The sequence below is a fragment of the Capra hircus genome, chromosome 1 (assembly GCF_001704415.2).
Source record: "Capra hircus breed San Clemente chromosome 1, ASM170441v1, whole genome shotgun sequence".
Taxonomy (NCBI): Eukaryota; Metazoa; Chordata; class Mammalia; order Artiodactyla; family Bovidae; genus Capra; species Capra hircus.
Genome location: NC_030808.1, coordinates 57,908,496 through 57,925,590, shown reverse-complemented (window position 1 = coordinate 57,925,590; position 17,095 = coordinate 57,908,496). Strand labels below are relative to the sequence as shown.

The 17,095-nt window shown below is 40.1% G+C and overlaps 1 protein-coding gene across 8 annotated transcripts in view; it reads left to right on the top strand.

Annotated features, from left to right (window-relative positions):
• Positions 1-11,255, top strand: part of SPICE1 (spindle and centriole associated protein 1) — a 60,222-nt gene extending 48,967 nt beyond the window's left edge. For all 8 annotated transcript variants that reach the window (XM_005674931.2, XM_005674929.3, XM_018038226.1 and 5 more), the window contains 6 exons: positions 164-388; positions 2,644-3,134; positions 5,921-6,104; positions 8,593-8,695; positions 9,468-9,555; positions 10,804-11,255. In XM_005674931.2, the coding sequence (XP_005674988.2) occupies positions 164-388; positions 2,644-3,134; positions 5,921-6,104; positions 8,593-8,695; positions 9,468-9,555; positions 10,804-10,857 (1,145 nt within the window). In that variant the 3' untranslated portion in view covers positions 10,858-11,255. The remainder of the gene's footprint in view (positions 1-163; positions 389-2,643; positions 3,135-5,920; positions 6,105-8,592; positions 8,696-9,467; positions 9,556-10,803) is intronic.

Here is a 17,095-nt window from a genome sequence, read left to right as displayed (position 1 = left end):
CCACAGAAGCTTGGCCCATGAGTGACTGCTCAGTGACGGTAAGGACTAGAAAATGAGGGCTTCAGAGGCCACGTGATTTTGCCCTCTGTGGAAATGCACCTAAGTCTAAATGCCTGAAGTGTGCTCATAATTCCTTTGAGTACTAATCGCCTCTCATCTTCAGAGGACCCAGCCGTAAATGCTCGTGTATCCGTGCCATTGATGTTCAGAGGAGAAGATGTGGTTGAGTTCCCACAGGAAGATTTGCCTGTCAAACTGTCTCAGGTGCCAAACCCTCCAGAAAGTGGGAACCTGGCCAGCAATCTTCCAGGACATATATTTGAGCCAGCAGTGTTGTTAACACCACCCAGGCAGAAGAGCAACTCAGAATTCTCTCCTTTGCAGGACGGTAAGCAGGCTTCTTCTAAAGTTATATGGCAGCTGTTTTTCTTTGCTTCGTATATGTCATACAGTATGTTCATTGTTCCCTCATAAACAGAATTTGAAAAGATACTGATGACCATATATAACCTTTTAGCTGAAGGAGAGTTTTTCAGAGTGGTTTATATCATGTGCATTATACCTATGGTGAAATGTGACAGTGAATTTTATTATGTATCTGTTCCATCAGGCATTGTAAATATCAGTTAAACTCAGATCAAAGGACCAGGTCCTCAGCAGTGAAATGCAGAGTAAGGGGGTATCCCATTTGTCTGGATGGTACAGGGGTATTGTTCAGTCGCTCAGTCGCGTCCGACTCTTTGTGACCCCATGGACTGCAGCACTCCAGGCTTCCCTGTCCTTCACCATCTCCCAGAGCTTGCTCAAACTCATGTCCATTGAGTCAGTGATGCCATTTAATCATCTCGTCTGCTGTTGTCCCCTTCTTCTGCCTTCAGTCTTCCCAGCATCAGGGTCTTTTCTAATGAGTTGGCTCTTTGCATCAGGTGGCCAAAGTATTGGAGTTTCAGCATCATTCCTTCCAATGAATATTCAGGATTGATTTCGTGTAGGACTGACTGATTTCGTTTAGGACTGACTGATTTCCTTGCTCTCCAGGGAGCTCTCAAGGGTCTTCTCCCGTGCCTCAGTTTGAAAGCCTCAATTCTTCAGTGCTCAGTCTTCTTTAGGGTCCAGCTCTCACGTTCGTACATGACTACTGGAAAAACCATAGCTTTGACTATGGACCTTTGTTGGTCCAATGATGTCTCTGCTTTTTAATATGCTGTCTAAGTTTGTCGTAGCTTTTCCTCCAAGGAGCAACTATCTTTTAATTTCATGGCTGCAGTCACTGTTTGCAGTGATTTTGGAGCCCAAGCAAATAAAGCTTTTACTTGACTCTAAATGTTAAGTTCTTCATGTCATGATACTGGTTTCTTCTCTTACTATTCTTTCTGTCTAAATAATCTCACTTTTCTTGTGGCTTCCAATGCCTTCTATGTGCCAGGGACCTCCAGTTTTAGATCTTTGCCTAGATGATCTCTTGAGTTTCTGACCTATGTTTCATCTCCTTGGATGGATATGTAGACACCTTAAGCTTAGCATGTTCAAAACAATTCTTGATAATCCTCCTTCCCCTAAATCCATTCTCCTGATGGGCTCCATCTCACTAAACAGCATCACCATCCATTCACTTGTCCATGCTGTCATACTCTGCATTTTCCCTCACTTCTTGCTTTCAGTGCATCACTTGTGGTTCAGTTGCCAAGACATTTCTCGAATGTGTCTACTTCTCTCCTTCTTCATAGCCAGCATACCTTAGTCAAAGCTACCATCATCTTTCTTCTTGACCACTACAGTTGCTTGCTGGTCTCCCTACTTCTCTTCCTGGACCTTCTAATTTCTACAGCATTTAGTAAATATAAATTATGTAAATTGAGTTGTGGACAAACCTTCTCCAGATTTCATTGCTCTTGGATTAAATTATAAAATTTCTAACATGGCTTTAAAAGCTCTGTGAGAAATGGCCCCTGTATGCTTCTCTAGTCTTATATACTGTATTCCCCGATGTTCCCTTCTTGATATGCTACAGCCAGACTGGCCTCCTTTCTTTGCTCTTTCCTATTTTGGGGCCCTCACATATGTTGTTACCTCTGGTTGTAATGTTCTTTGCTCCGCTCTCTGCCACATATGTAATCATTTAAGTGTCACTTCTTGGGACTTCCCTGGTGGTCTAGTGGTTACGACTCTGTGCTCCCAATGCCGGGGCTGCAGGTTCAATCCCTGATTGGGGTACTAACATCCACATGTAGAGTGGCCAAAAAGCCTCCCAAAACACAAAGCAAAAACGTAAATAAAAACTTTACTTCTTCAGAGATACTTCCCCATCCATCTTTAGTTTACATTATGTGTCAATACTCCCCCCAGGATTCCCAGACGTGAGTTAATATATGTGTTAAAATGTGAACTAGGTAGATGGTTTTTCACAAGATTGCTGATAAAGCTCTAAGGATTATAAAAGACTCTGTACTTAATTATTAGGAATAGTATTGCTGGTATATTCCCTGTTAAAATAATTGAGGCATTCAGAAACCAAATCCTTCCTTTGAAATGCTTCTCAAATGCTAACTATTAAGTGTGGGGTGGGGGTGTGCTCGTGACATGACCATAGTGCCAACTGTGGTTCAACAATGCATGTTTATTATGTTCTAACTATATCTACAGTATTGAGGAGGACTGTTCAAACTCGTCCTGCTCCACGAATTCCTCCAACTGTGGAAATAATTGAAAAGGAACAAAATTGGGAAAAGAAGACCTTACCTGTTGGCGCAGACATTCAGAACTCGAATGATGAGAGTCACCTCTTCACTCAGAGGTGGAGGGCCTCTCACATGGGAGAAGACTCACAGAGCAAAACCCAGGCTCCTTTTGTTAGCCTCTCACAGCCTCTCTGCAGTTCCCGGTCAAGCATGCAGCAATCGAGAAACCCCACACTCTCAGAAGAACCCCTGGTGCTGGGAGACGGGCAGCAGCTTAGAACAAATGAGACATTAATACAGAGAAAGGACATCATGGCACGAATTGCGGAGTTGACCCTGCAGAATTCAGCTATCAGGGCACATCTGAATAATATTATTGGTCCAGGGGGAGAACAAGGGGACGGACTTCGGGAGTTTAACAGACAGGAGACAAGTCATGCCAGTGACACGATGGCTGTGAGTACCAATTAAGGATTGATCCAGATATATGGGAATTTAAGTTTATTACTGGAGCATCTAGAAGTGACCCTGGATATCTTTGAGGCCGGTGCTAAAGGGCTTATGCTTTGTCATGTCCTCATCACAGAATAAGTAGAGATTATCAGTTTATGTCACATACACGTTAGAAGAGGACAACATAAAATTTAAATGGGGAAATGAATGAGGAACATAGGACAAAAGTAAAATGGGTAGAAAAGCTAAAATTAAGCTAGGAATGACATTTTTAATATAGAATGTAGAATAAATATGTTTTGAACGTTTGCCATACAACTATATTTTAATTGAAATCATTTTTACTCTCAAAGGGGCTCATAAAAGACAGCTGCATGTAGTTGGCCCTCAACTCATGAGTAGTTAATTTCTTAGGACACAATGCATTCTCCAATGGAAATGATGTTTTAAAGAATTATTGAAGTGAGACTTTAATGTGTATGAATTATCTGGGGATCTTGCTAACATGCAGTCTCTGATTGAGTGGGTCTGAAGTAGAACCTGTGCGTTCCTAATAAATTTCAAATGATATTGGTCTGAGGATTACGTTTTGAGGAGCAAAAGTCTACACACTGAACACATTTGAGTCAGTTCTAATGAGGTGGATGAACCTAGAACCTATTGTACAGAGTGAAGTGAGTCAGAAAGAGAGAGATGAATATCGTGCTGCTGCTGCTTCTGCTGCTAAGTCGCTTCAGTTGTATCCGACTCTGTGTGACCCCAGAGATAGCTATACGGAATCTAGAAAAATGGTACTGAAGAATTTATTTATAGGGCAACAGTGAAGAAACAGACAGAGAATAGACTTATGGACATGGGGAGAGGGGAGGAGAGGGTGAGATGTATGGAAAGAGTAACATGGAAATTTGCATTACCATATGTAAAACAGACAGCCACTAGGAATCTGCTGTATGCCTCAGGAAACTCAAACAGGGCTCTGTATCAACCTAGAAGGGTGGGATGGAGAGGGAGACGGGAGGGAGTTTCAGAAGGGAGGGGGTATATGTATACCTATGGCTGATTCATGTTGAGGCTTGACAGAAAACAGCAAAAGTCTGTAAAGCAATTATCCCTCAATAAAAAGTAAGATAATTTTTTTTTTTAAAGGCAAAAAAAAAAAAGTCTACATACTGTTGTGCTGGAATTTTGTAAGTTAAGTACACTGTGGGCTGACCTGGCAGTGTAAATCTTCCTTGCCTTGTTTATGGGGAGCAAAAGGACTCTTAAGTTCCAATTGTGAAACATGCCTTCATGCTGATCCCAGTGACGGGAGAGACTTCTTTTTAGTCTGCCACGAAGCCAGGGTGGCGCCTCTGAGTGTTCCGATGGGGACAAGGCCGTGGGAAGGAGCTGGTGGGAAGGAGCTGGCCGGCTTCGCGGATTAGGGGATCCATGGTGATGGCTATGGATTCCATAAGGGCTTTAGCAGCAGTGGACTGAGGATCCCTGTGAAGAAGGTTGGGAGAGAGCGGGGGAGGGCCGTCTCTGTCAGCACTGGCTCAGGGGGAGTGTGAGTATTGAGTCGCAGAAACAGCCGTCAGAAGGGACTGACCGAGGAAGCCGAGAAGGAGATCAGGAGTGGGCCGCGGCCATCGATACACACCGTCTCAGTTCTAGTCAATGGAAACATTTCTGTGTTTGCAGAGTTTTGAAGATTATTTGAAGCAGGCAACTCTTGGTTTTAAAAAGACCACAGAATTAAAAATTGAGCTTACCCCCTTTTCCCACTGGGATAACAATCAGGCAAGAGAGGACAATCTAGTTTTTATTGTGCTCACTACTCTTTTTGATACAATCAGAATTACTGAGTGATTTTTAATCAATACTATCTTACTGTCTCTTTTTTAACTAATGAGTGTAAACTGCAAATTAGTGGCTTCTATTAGGAATTTTTCTCTCAAAGGGACATATTTAACTAAATGAAATACTTAAGAGTGACATATACATTTCTTTTAGGAATTTTCACACCAAACTTTCGTGATATTTCTTGAGTGGCTCTTTCTTACTCTTACCTCCCATATTCTTTTACAGTCACCAACCTTCTGAAATCAGGTATTATAGGCCAAAAGCAGCCTGGGAGGGCTGCTGACATGTGGTCAGAAGGAGTGATTCGAGTCCTAGAAATCTTTGCCAAATAGCTCGTGGTTCATGAAGATTATAATTATAGAATCATCTGTTTCAACTATAGCAGAACCTCTTGTGTATATTGTGATTCAAACCCCAGACCTGTCTTTAAATAGGGATTACTTAGAAGCCAGTCACTAGGAGTAGTATCTGCACTTAGGTGGTCTTTGTGCAGCTCAACGAACACTAAGAAATGCAGGAAAGCTTTGCTTTGTCCCACAGTCACTCTACATGGACAGAGGGACTAGAAGGCTTACGTGGTACTGATATTAGAAGGATAAATATCCCTCCACTTTAGCCTTTATTTTTAAATTAAGAGATCTGTAAATTCTGTTACTGTTTGCCCATTATTCAAGTTTGTATGTAGCAAGGACTGCTGCTGCTGCTGCTAAGTCGCTTCAGTCGTGTCCGACTCTGTGCAACCCCATAGACGGCAGCCCACCAGGCTCCTCCACCCATGGGATTTTCCAGGCAAGAGTACTGAAGTGGATTGCCATTGCCTTCTCCAAGCAAGGACTATGAATACTAATTTGCTGGCTCTTAAAAGAAAAGTTTATTTTTATAAAAAGTGAGAATTGTTTGGATTATTTTTAACATGGAGTCTGTGTCTTTTTTTGTTTTTAAAGACTTTTCCAGCAGTGCAACCTCTGACACCAAGTAGCATGGAGGAACGGATTGCAGAATTGAATCGACAGAGTATGGAGGCTCGTGGAAAACTCTTGCAGTTAATAGAGCAGCAGAAGCTGATTGGCTTGAATCCTTCCTCTCCACCAGTATCACCTGTGCAGTCACCTCTCAGAGCATGGGCTGGTTAGTCACAAATTCATAATTTAGAAGCTTAGATGCTTGGAAACTTTCACTTTCTTGACTATGAGTATATATTTAGCTAAAAGAAGTCTCAAGCCCATATATTTCAGTGGCTTCAATTGTATATAGAAAGAAACAGAACTCAGTGACAGAAATGGGACCAGAAGGCCAGTCTCCACTCTAGCTTCTGGAAAGCTATCCATGGTGCCTGCAGTTCATCTTTGGTGTCTGAGTTCCTAAGTTGCCCTACATGTAAATGGGATTGATTACAGTACCTGGTTCATTTATGGCATATGCTGCAGCTAATTATAAACATGAGCATCAAAGTGATCATTTAGAATTTCATGAAAATTACACATTATTATTCTGTGAAAGCCTTTAAAATATTTTCGTTTGTAAGTTAAACTTTCTATTCATTGTTACATTTAGGGAATGTGGAATGCTAGGAGGAATTCTAAACAATAGAAATATAACTGAAAAATTAGTTGTCATTAGTCACATTCTAAAAGGTACTGATGAAACAAAGTAGACCTCAAGTTGCTCTTTAGCCAATAATTGAATTACTAAGACCCTTGGGTAGAGCTGCATAAAGTCTCCAGAGAGACTAATTGGGCCTGGTATACAGAGAAGGTTCTAACTGTCAGGAAAAGACAAAGCTCTGTATCAGTAAGTGTTGTGCTCTCTGAGATGTTCAAACAATGCTGTTTTAGAGATTCCTACGTCCTGTGGCTGGTTGACGGAGAGGGCAGTGGCACCCCACTCCAGTACTCTTGCCTGGAAAATACCGTGGACGGAGGAGCCTGGTGGGCTGCAGTCCATGGGGTCGCGAAGAGTCGGATATGACTGAGCGACTTCACTTTCACTTTTCACTTTAATGCATTGGAGAAGGAAATGGCAACCCACTCCAGTGTTCTTGCCTGGAGAATCCCAGGGACAGGGTAGCCTGGTGGGCTGCTGTCTGTGGGGTCACACAGAGTTGGAAACGACTGAAGCGACTTAGCAGCAGCAGCAGCAGTGGCTGGTTGAAGTAGGTTGCCTTTAAAGGATCTACCAATAAGACTTTTACTCTCAGAGTTATTTCCTTTTGACACTTAACAGACCCAGCAAACAGAGTGATTTGGAAAGTACTAGAAAGTGGTGGATAGTGCGTTTCCCTAAGGCCCTTCCTCTTTGTTTATCCTAGGCTCCTTTCACATTACAGCCTTGTCTACTGTTCTTCATAGTCAGAAAATCTAGATGCGACTTCTGACTAGAATAAATAAGTGAAATCGCTCAACATCTATGAATACCAACTGTGTGCCACCATGTTCTGGGCACTGGGGATACTGCATCGAACAGGACATGTTCCTGCCCTGCTTGACTACACCAGGGTTCCAGTTGGGGAGCAGACAATACAAATAAATAAATATATGAGACACTGTCAGTTAATGCCAAGTACAGTGAAGAAAAATAAAACAGATCACTCTTAAGAATAATCTTGTGAAAAAATGAGACATCTATTTCAGTAGTTCTTTGAGGGTAATACTTTCATTTTTGTTGGCTTAAATGAGCCAAAAACTAAATGGTTTTTGACACCGCTCAGAGCAGACAAAGCTGATATAACTCTTTGATAAATAAGTAAGTTGAGACACAAAGAGGTTGAACGATTTGTCTGAAGTTCTAAAGCAAATAGGTAGATTTGCAACCTTGTTCTTTCCATTCCAGTGCTTATTTGTCTAAGGTGTTCTTAAGTGAAATTCTTGGTTTCACAGGAACCTCTGTGGACTATAATGATAAAGATAAAAATAAATCATTTGCCATGCAGAACCTCTTTTGTTTTCTAGGGTAACCAAGGAATATGTTATAAAATTAAAAGAATGTCATTACCCCTTAAAGCCCAGAAAGCACTAGTTTTAAGCAGTGATTCACAGGAGCATTGGCTGAGCCTTTCATGAGTAGATACTTAGTAAATATTTGTTGACTGATTATCTACTTCTGAAATATTGAAAATGTACATAATTATAGTTGCTATTGGCCACACGAACTCTTCAGCCAACTTTCCCCTCCAAATTTAATGTCTTCAGTAATGGCAGTAATTAATAGATTTAGAAGGTTTAGTTTTACTGCATAACTCCAGAAATTTTCTTTTTCCTTTTTTTTTTGGAAAACTTTGGATAAGCCACTGTAACCAGGATCTCCTGTTCTTTAGGATAGTTCTTAATTTCTGTTTTTCGCTTGAGGATCTGACATGATACCACTTGTCTGAAAATTTTGTTTCTCTAAGAACTGGCATGCTCCTGAATCGACACTAGTTACTACAATTCTTTTGTCTCACAGTTTGTTTTTGTTTTTTAGAAAACCTTGAAGTGTATTTGTGGGCCATTATAATAAAAATATAGACAGAACCCTCAAATTTATAATGTAAAATTTGCAGTAAGACAAAAATCAAGTTAAATTTTAATTTTCATTGTAATGAAAGGTAATGTAACTAATGTTTATTTTTATATTATAGAGGGCGGAAAGAGGACAATAGAGGTATCTATTCCAGGAGCAGAAGCCCCAGAAAGCTCAAAATGTAGTACTGTCTCTCCTACTAGTGGGCTAAATTCGAGAAGGTAGGGTTAAAATCAAAAGCACGGTTTGTGTTTTATGCTTTTTGTGTGAAAAGGAAGTGCATAGTGTCTGACTTACATGCAGACAGATTTACTCATGTAGAGAAAATCAAGTGATTGGGGAGGAGAATTTGGAGGGAAGAAGAAGAAGAGTAGGGAAAAATCCTTCATTAAGTAGAAAAGCATTGGGTTGGTTATTGAAAACAAAAATGGGATAATGGCACATATGTGGAGCACTTTATGGGTTACAAAATCTGGAGGTAATATGTGACAGTGTGGATAAATTGAGCAGTAGTATTTTCTTCTTTACAGTGACTGAAACCAAAGCTCATACAGCTAATTGGGTGGTTTGCCGAGATGGGACATGTGGTTGGTGAATGGGGATGTACCTGGCTCTCTCTGTCCACTCTGCATGCTGCCACTATACTGCTCCAAGTCTCATTACTCTTCCATGACTTCGGCCTTCTCCCCCACCCCTCCACATATGTACTTCCTCTTTCAATGTTAAAAACTTATCTGTATGGTACTGTAATGGTCTTTATACACTCCATTCAGACTTTCTGTAAACCTAAAAACACTCCAAAAAAGAAAATCTACTAATTAAAACAAGGCTTAGGTTGGTGAAAATATGTTACAAATAATTTACCTCATTTGGATTTAAGTCAGCCATTCCATTTCCAGCTCTTGGCAATATTGAGAATTGTGTCTTATATCATTTTTAAAGGTTAATAATGACAGATTATTATCTCACTTTTTTTTTTCCCCTCTTAAATAGATCTTCAGGGGCTGCTAGTAATTCTTGTTCTCCTTTAAATGCCACCTCGGGAAGTGGGCGCTTGACACCTCTTAATCCAAGAGCAAAGGTATATGATAAAGTGTAATGGTGAAATGTGTGTGGAGGTTAGTAGGGCCAGAGTGGAAGGTGGTTGATTTCGCAATGGTCATGCTTAATTATTATTCCTGTTATCTTAAAGATCATGTAAAATCCTCAGAAGAAAAGAGATACTAATTCACCTTCATTAGAAAAAACAAGCATGCACTTCTTTTGTTTTCTAGGGTAACTAAGGAATAGAATACAATTCAGTAAGATTTCAACAAAGATGGACATTATTGTTTCCTGCAGAGCATTCTAAATAGTGTGGCAAGACACACAGGGGTGTCTTGGGTGGGTTGTGGGTTTATGAGGTGCTGGTTTCCTCAGTCCTTGCTGTGGCTCTGTAGGCCTCAGGATAGCTGGAGCCCTGGGACCGGTCACTCTCCTTGCCACTCTGCCCCAGTGTGCATATCTGAGTGTGCCACAGAGAGGTTTCATGCCACATTTAGAGAGTTCCAGCACAAACAGTTAATAAATGTCTTACATATTTTTATGTGTTCTGATTTGTTACAGGAATATATAGAAATTAAGCTTTTCTTACAATGTATCCCTATTTTTTGCAAGAAGAATGTTTCTGTGCTGGTAATACAGCAAAATATATTAATAACTTTCCTTTGTTTGGTCATAGCAAATTGTGAGGATAACTTTAAAATCATAAACATTACGTTTGCAAATGTGAGCTAACAACTGTTTGATGGGGGAGAATCCTCTTTGCTCTTCTCATTACTAGCTTCGGTAATTAGACCAAATAGTGAGTGCTTCAGTAAGTGTTGAGTGTTTATAGTCCAAATTAATTGATAGATTTGCATAGCCCATTGCCTAGCACTGGAAGATTTGTCTGTTCTTTGCTGTTTCTTACATCCTAAAAAGAGCTTTAATGTAAACTATTTTATATAATATGCCCTTAATTTCTGGAATTTAGTAACAGATTTAATTTACCAAGAACAGATAACTTTTTGTTATTTTAAAAAGCTATATGTATGACTTGCATAAAATATTGGATTGATCCTTTTTTAAAAAATAGGCCTCCCAAATCAATAAGGAGATTTGTTGACCGGGGAATATTTGGGAGTGTCTCTGTTACATAATAAAAATCGCCAGTATCGATAATTTTTAGTACCATTCAGTGGTATAGGATAACTTTGGTTCTTTGTACTTGGTATGAATAATTGTAAATCTTGAGTGGTCTTATGCTCCTGATTACTTTCTAAAGCCTTTTTGCATCTTTGTTCAACAGATTGAGAAACAAAATGAAGAAGGCTGGTTTGCTCTTTCTACCCACGTGTCATAAGTGAGGTCGAGTTGTAGAGTTTGTTTTCAGTAATATATTCTTGAACTTCTACTCCCCTTTCCCTGCTTCTGCTTTCAAATTTCTGTATTTTTCTTTCAGATAAAACTTAACAAAGATCTTGTGAATTAGCACTAACGGAACCAAGAAATAGAGCAATTATTTTAATTTCTGCCTTTTCAAATAGATGTCCGACAAATAGCCTTGTAAATAAAATTTGACTAGAGGAAAATGAAAATTGCGTATTCTAATAAATTCAAGGGCTTTTTCGGTATTATATTTTTATCTTTATCATCTTTATTCAGAATGTTTTGGTCTAGTATATCTTAAATGTTATTTTTTTCTGAAGAACTAAGTTGGTTTTCATGTAACTTACAATAAACAGCCTCTGTGTGACTAAATTCTGGCTTTCAGAAAAATTTAACACCCCTTTTTTGGGGAAGTCGCTGTGTCTATTACTTTTTCTATCAAGCAAATGTATAGTTTTAAAAAGTAGGCGTGGGAGTATTTGTTTATATTTGCTTAAGCAGGTAAGAGTGGTTATATATATTATAAAGTTCTTTAGTTCAGTTCACTCAGTTGTGCCTGACTCAACCCCATGGACTGTACCACACCAGGCTTCCCTGTCCATCACCAACTCATGCAGAGCTTGTTCAAACTCATGTCCATCGAGTCAGTAATGCCATCTCATCCTCTGTTGTCACCTTCTCCTCCTGCCTTCAATCTTTCCCAGCATCGGGGTCTTTTCCAAAGAGTCAGCTCTTCACATCAGGTGGCCAAAGTACTGGAGCTTCAGCTTCAGCATCAGTTCTTCCAGTGAACATTTTAGGATTGACTGGTTTGATCTCCTTGCAGTACAAGGGACTCTCAAGAGTCTTCTCTTCATTTTATGTATAAAATTCTTACATAGTCTTCAAATGTGAAAATGTCACCCTAGTTATGGTAATGTATATTAAGTAAGTAACAATTGAGCTTGAATATCTCAGTACAGAAACATTGATTGATGGCTTATTTAATGTTTGGAACAGAACTGAGTACAAAACGTTGCTAGCACATTTTCCCAGCCTTTAATCTACTCTACCCTCAGGGTAGATTTTTCTTAAGGTACCTGTTTGGGCTCACATATTGGTTGCTATTTTAAACTTGGGTTTTTGCATGGTCTCTGCTCCTTGGCTCTATGATAGGAATTCTCAGCCTAAGTGAGGTGCGACTGGGAAGGGGAAACACACTGAAACTACTTGGGGGAACTTTCTCAGACAGCACAGGTATCACTGATTAGATTTATGTGAAGTCATCCACATGCATTTGCATTATTGAAGATTCTTCCATCTGTATTGCACTTTTTAAAACTTGGTATTTAATAAATACTTTCCCTGTCTGGCCTATCAAACCATTTTGGTGTTATTCCTTGTATTATTGAAATGTCACGTTATCTGCTTGGTTTGTGAATGCATAATTTTGACATACATTGGGTTGAACTTTTTGGCCAACTCAGTATTTTCTTTCATATTCTCCAACTTGTTGACTCTTTATTTTTTTCCTCTATATTCCTTTCAACCTCTAAGATGCCTTTGCATGACATTTTTAAAAGCTGCTTAGAGTGATTTCATGTGCAGTCAGAGTTGAGAAGCAATGCAAAGAACTTTTACCGGTAGCTCACTGGCAACCTGTGGGACTGGCATGTAAGTCTTCATCCTGTTAATGTTTGTTTTTGCTGATAAGATACAAAAGTAGACTGAAAAAACTCCAGTAATAATAGATGCAGAGTAAGGAGGCTTTCTTTCTTAGGCCTTCTGAAGTAATGCTCCTCAAGCTCAGATGCCCTTAGAGTCATCTGAGGACCTTCTAAAGTTCCCAATTCCCAGTCCTCACTCCAGACCAATTAAGTTAGAATCTCTGGGGAGTTGGGGGTGGGGGAGACAAGCACTAGTCTATTAAAATCCTTCTGAGATGATTCCAGTGAATAGCCAAGTTTGGGAAACTATAAAGATATTTATTATCCCCAAATCATAAATTAGTGCATATTCGGTTTTAATTAACAACCTAGATAGCATAGAAAAGCAGAGACATTACTTTGCCAACAAAGGTCCATCTAGTCAAGGCTATGGTTTTTCCAGTTGTCATGTATGTGAGAGTTGGACTGTGAAGAAAGCTGAGCACTGAAGAATTGATGCTTTTGAACTGTGGTGTTGGAGAAGACTCTTGAGAGTCCCTTGGACTGCAAGGAGATCCAACCAGTCCATTCTGAAGGAGATTGGTCCTGGGATTTCTTTGGAGGGAATGATGCTGAAGCTGAAACTCCAGTACTTTGGCCACCTCATGTGAAGAGTTGACTCATTGGAAAAGACTCTGACGCTGGGAGGGATTGGGGGCAGGAGGAGAAGGGGACGACAGAGGATGAGATGGCTGGATGGCATCACCGACTCAATGGACATGGGTTTGAGTGAACTCTGGGAGATGGTGATGGGCAGGGAGGCCTGGCGTGCTGCGATTGCTGCGATTCATGGGGTTGCAAAGAGTCAGACACGACTGAGTGACTGAACTAAACTGAACAGTTAAACTGCCTTTATTAGTGCCTGTTTATCAACTTTCATACATTGGAGAAGGAGATGGCAGCCCACTCCAGTGTTCTTGCCTGGAGAATCCCAGGGATGGGGGAGCGCGGTGGGCTGCCATCTGTGGGGTCACACAGAGTCGGACACGACTGAAGTGACTTAGCAGCAGCAGCAGCAGCAGTATCAACTTTCAGAACCAACAGCATCAGTGGGTCTTGAAACAGGAACCCCAGCCAGCAGCATCAGCATCACCTGGTGTACTTACTAGAAATGAAACTTTGAGGGCCCTCAGTTCAGTTCAGTTCAGTTCAGTTGCTCAGTCGTGTCCGACTCTCTGCGACCCCACGAATCGCAGCACGCCAGGCCTCCCTGTCCATCACCAACTCCCGGAGTTCACTCAGACTCAACGTCCATCGAGTCAGTGATGCCATCCATCCATCTCATCCTCTGTCGTCCCCTTCTCCTGCCCCCAGTCCCTCCCAGCATCAGAGTCTTTTCCAATGAGTTAACTCTTCGCATGAGGTAGCCAAAGTACTGGAGTTTCAGCTTTAGCATCATTCCTTCCGAAGAAATCCCAGGGTTGATCTCCTTGCCCCCAGACCTAAAAAAAAAAAAAAAAGAGAAACTCTAATGTCTGTTTAAATAAGCCTTTCATGTGGCTTGGTTCATGGTCAAACTTGGGAACCATGGATCTATAGCACTGCAGACCAGTGAACTCTGCTGTGTTTGACTGTGATGTACTACTTATATTTACTTTTAACAGCCCAAACTCAGATTCCTTGTGTTTCTTGGGTTTAGATGCAAGTTTTTTGGTAACATGTCTTCTCCAGTATGCCCAAGAAAGCCAGTGATCACTTGCTATATTTTAATAAAGTGTGCAGTTCTCCAGATTACAGCTTGGGAGGAAAACTATATGTGGATAGCTAAATCCACAGTTGTGATATAATCATTCCTATGCTGCTGCTGCTGCTGCTACTAAGTCCCTTCAGTCGTGTCCAACTCTGTGTGACCCCATAAACTGTAGCCTACCAGGCTCCCCCATCCCTGGGATTCTCCAGGCAAGAATATTGGAGTGGGGTGCCATTTCCTCCTCCAATGCATGAAAGTGAAAAGTGAAAGTGAAGTCGCATAGCAAAACCATTTGGATTAGCAGAATTTAATAATAGTTGGCTGTTTGCTAAGCACTAGGCTCTGTTTTAACCACATGATTTCATGACACCGTGAGAACTGGACATGACTAAGTGACTGAACAACAACACCACTATTAATATCATCCTTATTTTGCAGATGAGGAAATGTGGCTCAAGGAGGTAAGCCCTCTTTCAAGGTCACATAAGTTGGGAGTGGTGGCACTCGATGGGAACCTAGGCAGTCTGTTTTCAAAATCTGTGCTGTGCTGCCTTCTTCCAGTGTGTATGGTATGGAAGCACCGTAATGATAAGAGCTGTTCTCTATTGATCCATTCCTGTGGCCGGTGCTGTGCTAAGCTGCAGTAGCCCCTTACCACATTTAACTCTCACAGTTAACCTATGAATTGAGTATGTTTAAATACCATCCCACTCTTTATTGATGAGGAAGTTGAGCTCTAGAGGTGGAATAAGTTACCCAATGTTAGAATGCTTATAAGAAGTAAAGCCCAGGACATGAAGCTCTTTTTTAAAACAAGTATTGGACTTCTACTAACTTAAAAGAAATAACTAATATAGCCTGGTGGCTAAGGGTGCAAGTGTTGGCATCAGAAAACCTGTATCCATGTGCTAACTCTGTTACTTGGGCTGTGTCCTTTGGTCAAGTTAATTTCTCCCATGGAGGTATTACCTTTCTTATAGGATTGTGAGGATTACGTGAGATAAATGGATGTGAATATGCTAAGAACAGGACCTGATTCACAAGGATTCCATAATGACTGCCAGTTTGGGGATGTTAAATGCACTATTCACTCTGTATTTCTAGATTTTTAAAGACATTCTATAGTGCATTTATATTTTTCTCAATATTTGGGTCCAGTGTTTTAAAGATGTTTTAAAGCAGAAATAAAACATGTTGAGCATATTATTTGAAAATAACTAACATGCTGTTTAAAAATAAGTTTGTTATTTAGTCACTAAGTTGTGTCTGACTCTTTGCAACCCGATGGACTGTAGCCTGCCAGCCTTCTCTGTATGTGGGATTTCCCAGGCAAGAATACTAGAGTGGGTTGCCATTTCCTTCTCCAGGTGGTCTTCTTGACTCAGGGATCTAACCCAGGCCTCCTGCCTTAGCAGGCAGATTCTTTACCACTAGCACCATTGGGAAGCCCAATATTAGCAATAAATGCATAATACACAGTTTTTGGAAAATCATTGTGTAATGTGAAAGAAACCAATAGAATATTATATAGCTATTTTTCTTATTAGCATGATAAATAATTTATATACAGTAAAATACATCCATACATATGTTTAAAGACAGCAATTCATTGATTTTGGCAGATGTGTATACACACAGCACTATCAGCAGAATGATAGTTGTGCTTCATCTCCAGAAGAGTCTTCTGTCTCTCTGCAGTGTCTCTCTCCCTTTGCTCCAGCTTTAGGCAACTACTGATCTGCTTTTGATCATCATAGATCTGTTTGCATTTTATATAAATGAAATCACACACACTGTAACATTTTGTACCTGGCTTCTTTCACTCATCCTAATTGAGATTCATCCAAGTTGTGTGTATCAGTTTCTTCCTTTTTACTTCTGAGTGGTATTCCATTGTATATATATTTATCCATTCACCTGTCAATAGCCATTTTGGTGGTTTCCAATTCTTTTGCTATTGTGAATATGGCTGCTATGAACATTCACATGTAAGGCTTTGTATGAACAAATTTTTTATTCTCTTGGAAAAATACCTTAGACATGGAATGACTTGGTAAATATTTAACTTTTAAAGAAACTACCAATTGGTGTGTCTGAAGTAGTTGTATTACCTTTCATTTCAACAGCAATATATGAGAGTTCCATTTGCTCCACATCCTTCCACATTTGGTACTGGCGATTTTTAAATGTTTACCCATCCCAGTATGAAATGTATGCATTGTGGTGTGCAACTCTGTAGAGCCTACTGCTATGCATCTTTCCATGTGTTTATTGACTGTTCTTATATCTGATGTGAAGTATTCGAAGTCCTTTGCCATTTAAAAATTTAGGTGGTTTTTTTTTAATTGAATTCATGAGTTTTTTTTTTTTTAATTCTGGATGCAAAGTTCTTTGTCACATATTGCAAGGTTGTAGCCATTTAAAACCAATGTTTTGTAACCAGTAACATTAGTTAGGTGCTTAAAAATAATAATGATCTCTAGCTGTGCCACGGAGCAGTTAGGAGAGCAAACTGCTAAACTGAGAAATCTGTCAAGCCAAGTCTATATTTTGTGCACTTAGAGTCCTGCGACCAAAGAGCCCACAACAAAATATTACTCCTAAAGACCAACTGAGATAACATAGTATAAAATAAATACACAAAAATGTCTCTGTGACGTATATCTTTGCTAATGATAGTCTGTGATCAGAGAAGCTTTGAGCCATTTTGTATTATTGGGCATACCTTTCAAAGTGTTCAAGTTACCAATAAAGCATTCTTAGGATAATAATCATAAGCTAGACATACATATTAAACTGGGATGATAAACTAGTAGGATGCTGGGCTGTTTGGCTTT